The sequence below is a fragment of the Merops nubicus genome, unplaced genomic scaffold (assembly GCF_000691845.1).
Source record: "Merops nubicus isolate BGI_N331 unplaced genomic scaffold, ASM69184v1 scaffold16141, whole genome shotgun sequence".
NCBI lineage: Eukaryota > Metazoa > Chordata > Aves > Coraciiformes > Meropidae > Merops > Merops nubicus.
Genome location: NW_008590481.1, coordinates 3,080 through 6,562, shown reverse-complemented (window position 1 = coordinate 6,562; position 3,483 = coordinate 3,080). Strand labels below are relative to the sequence as shown.

Below are 3,483 nucleotides of genomic sequence, written 5' to 3'. Positions count from 1 at the left end.
TGCTGAACGTGGAGCTGGACTGATGTCTGGAATGAAGGGCTTTGGTCATCATCAGTCCTACAAATTGGGCTCTTTCTGGGCTCTCTGAGCTGGTGCTTGCTGCCCAGAAAAGGACTGTCCTGGGCTAATCAATCTCTGCATTAATGTCTAATTAAAAATAGACAGCTTTATGTTTTCCATCAAAATCAGTCAAAACAGCAATGAGCACCCAGGAACACAACCCTGTGCCTGTCTGTGACCACAGGACCCACCAGACATCCCCCATCAGCACAGCTGCAGCGACCTGGTCCCTTCAGTGTCCCACACACTGCCAGCAGCCAGGCTCACGCAGGGTTCCATCACATTTCCCCCTTTTTTCTACAGTCCTGAGATGTTCAGATGCCTGGGTCAGCTCTTTGGGATGCTTGTTCAGCTCTCTGGGCTTCACAACAGCTACAGGACAGAGCCCCTGGGTGTGTGTGGCATAGAGCTGACCCAGGCACGCAGAGTTGGACTGAGGCAGCCAAAGCTCTTCAGACCTCTTGTGTATGTCCTGAAAATTTGGCACTGCACGTGTTGGACATCTTGTGTGCCATAGAATCGTAGGATTGCTTGGGTTGGAAGAGACCTTTAAGGTCATCACGTCCAACCGTTCCCCAGCACTGCCAGGTCCCCACTGCCCCGTGTCCCTCACCCCACATCTCCACGGCTTGGAAACCCCTCCAGGGGTGGGGACTCCACCACTGCCCTGGGCAGCCTGGCACAGCCATGGACAACACTTTCAGGGAAGAAATTGTTCCTAATATCACCAAATCCCAGCATAGAAGGGATCAGAAGGGACCTCTGGAGATCATCTTGTCCAACCCCTCTGCTAAAGCAGGGTCACTGAGAGCAGGTTGCCCAGGATCACTTCCAGATGGGTTTTCTCTCCAGAGAAGGAGACTCCACAGCCTCTCTGGGCAGGCTCTTCCAGGGCTCCATCACTCTCAGAGTGAAGATGTTTTTCCTCCAATAAGTTTTTCTAGCATAAACCTTCTTTGGTGCAACTTGAGGCCGTTTCCTCTTGTCCTACCCAGTCTGCATGGCCCCTCACACGTGCACATCACGACTGTGACACACGTGTGGAGGCACCTACACGAGCAGAGGTCCCTGGGACCTTCCCACACACACCTGTGTGTGCACAAGAAGCTGGACCATGTACTTTGCTCACACAGCTTCCTGCAAGAAGAAGTCCAGGGGGTGTGTGGGCGTGTCTGGAACACCCCAGCACCCACGTGCCTCTTGAAATCTCCCACAGCACCTCGCAGACCTTCCTAGATAGACAAAGGTCCAAGATAGAGAGAAGCATTACCCATGCTGAAGCCCAAGGTGTCTTTCCAGACCCAGCCCCTCACTGTCAGGGATTCTGGTCCTCAGAGTGTGAGATGTCTCCCACGCAGGGATGGGTTTGGGGTCTCCTGGCAGAGCTATTCCCTGTGGGTAGAGCTTTCCCAGCCAGGGCTCTCCATTCGAGGCGTTTGGTTCCTCCACCCTTGGGGAGCTGTCTGTGACTTGGGGAGCTTCTGTGACTACTGTGTTTGTACTTGGCTTGAGGCTGTGCTGCTAACCTGCTCTCCCTCTCCCCTCTCCCTTCCTCCCCGGGCGGCAGAACTCCGAGGCGGTGGTGAAGGTGGACGTGGTAAGTGATGGATGAGCTCTGCAACCCTGCTCCCAACCCTTCGCTCCCCACCCAACCCTTCTGTGTGGCTTTCAGCAGACCATGTGTCCTCCCCAGCCCCGAGGCAGGTGAGGACCAGCACCCCTTCATCCCAAGGCAGAGACAGAGCAGTGCTGTCCCACCCATAGCTACAGCAGTGACCTGCTCTGTGCAGAGAAGCTCTTCTGAGCCCAGTTGTCCCAGGAGGAGGAGGGCAGATAGCTCCCTATGGGACAGATGTTGGTTATTCCCACCACAACCAGAATCCAGCTGCCAAAGGCTTTATTGCCCCACTGAGTGGACCCAGGGTGCTTTGCTGGGCAGAGGGAGGACGGCCACCGTGTCAGATTTGGGTGCTGTAGCCTGGGAAAACCATGGATGAAAGGGGTGATGGGAATGAAGGGATGTCCCAGGACTATGACACCACGTCCCTCTGGAGCCTTGGGCATCTTTGCTGCTCTGTGTCTCAGCTGTAAATGGGGGAAAGTGTTAATGAAGCCACCCAGCCTGGAGGGTTCTGCCTTCTCAGGTGCTTCACCCACCACCTTTGCACTTCAAGAGACATTTTCCTTTCATCTGATCCTCCTTCTTCTCTGTCTTTGCTCTCCTTGTCCCTGCAGACTGAGGAAGAGAAGGAGAAAAAGAAAAAGAAGAAGAAAGGAGGAGGAGGAGGAGGAGGAGAGGAAGTAGAAGAGGAGGAGCCAGACGAGAGCATGCTGGACTGGTGGTCCAAGTATTTTGCTTCAATTGAGACTATGAAGGAGGTGGGTGCAGAGCAGACCAGGGGCACGTGGCGGGGGGAAGGGGAAAATGAGGTCTCACTGATCTCCAGCTGCTTCTGAAGGGTGGGAGCTGTGCTGCTCCCCTCATTAATTTGCCCGACTGTAGGTAGGGCTTTTTTTCACCTGGCAGAGCTGAGCAGGATTCCTCTTCCTCGAGCTGCACTCTGGGTGGATGTGGTGACTGATTGGTACTCGGGTATTTAACAGCATATGGGCTCTTGGATTCCTGCTCAGTGCAGAGGGTTGGACCAGGTGACCTTTCAAGGTCCCTTCCCACCCAAAGCAGGCTGTGAGTCTGTGACTTCTCCAGCACTTCCAGGTCCTCACCCACAGCTCAGACAGCAAGAACGAGCTGTGACCTTGAGTTGGACATTCCCAGGGAGCACAGAGACCTCAGCAGGAGCACCCACTCCCCGTTCCCTTCCTTTCTCCCCCAGCAACTCCGGCAGCAGGAAGCAGCCGCAGCAGAAGCAGAGGAGAAGGAAGACATGGAGCTTGCAGAGGGTAAGCAGCTCGTGAACGTGAGAGGGAGCATGTCAGGGAAAGGGAAGACCAAGACACAGTTAGGCGGGTGTGTTGAGCTGCTTGAAGGTAGGGAGAAGGTCAACAGAGGGACCTGGCCAGGCTGGATGGATGGGACGAAGCCAATGGGATGAGGTTCAACCAGGCCCAGGGCTGGGTCCTGCCCTTGGGTCCCAACAACCCCCTGCAGAGCTCCAGGCTGGGGCAGAGGGGCTGGAAAGTGCCCCAGGGAAAGGACCTGGGGGGTTGGTGGACAGGGGCTGGAGAGGAGGCAGCGTGTGCCCAGGGGGCCAAGGAGGCCACCAGCATCCTGGCTTGGGTCAGCACTGGTGTGGCCAGCAGGAGCAGGGCAGGGATTGTCCCCCTGCACTCAGCACTGAGGGGAGGGCACCCCTCCAATTCTGGGGTCAGTTTTGGCCCTTGAGGGGCTGGAGCGTGGCCAGAGAAGGGCAACGGAGCTGCTGGGGAAGGGGCTAGAGCCCAAGCGCGGGGAGGCGCGGCCAG

At 56.3% G+C, this 3,483-nt stretch overlaps 1 protein-coding gene across 1 annotated transcript in view; it reads left to right on the top strand.

The window, feature by feature from the left end:
- OTOF (otoferlin) overlaps positions 1-3,483 on the top strand; it is a gene marked incomplete at both ends in the record, with an annotated part of 25,144 nt that overhangs the window by 19,742 nt on the left and 1,919 nt on the right. The window contains 3 exons of the mRNA XM_008949970.1: positions 1,628-1,657; positions 2,296-2,439; positions 2,895-2,961. Of these exons, the coding sequence (XP_008948218.1) occupies positions 1,628-1,657; positions 2,296-2,439; positions 2,895-2,961 (241 nt within the window). The remainder of the gene's footprint in view (positions 1-1,627; positions 1,658-2,295; positions 2,440-2,894; positions 2,962-3,483) is intronic.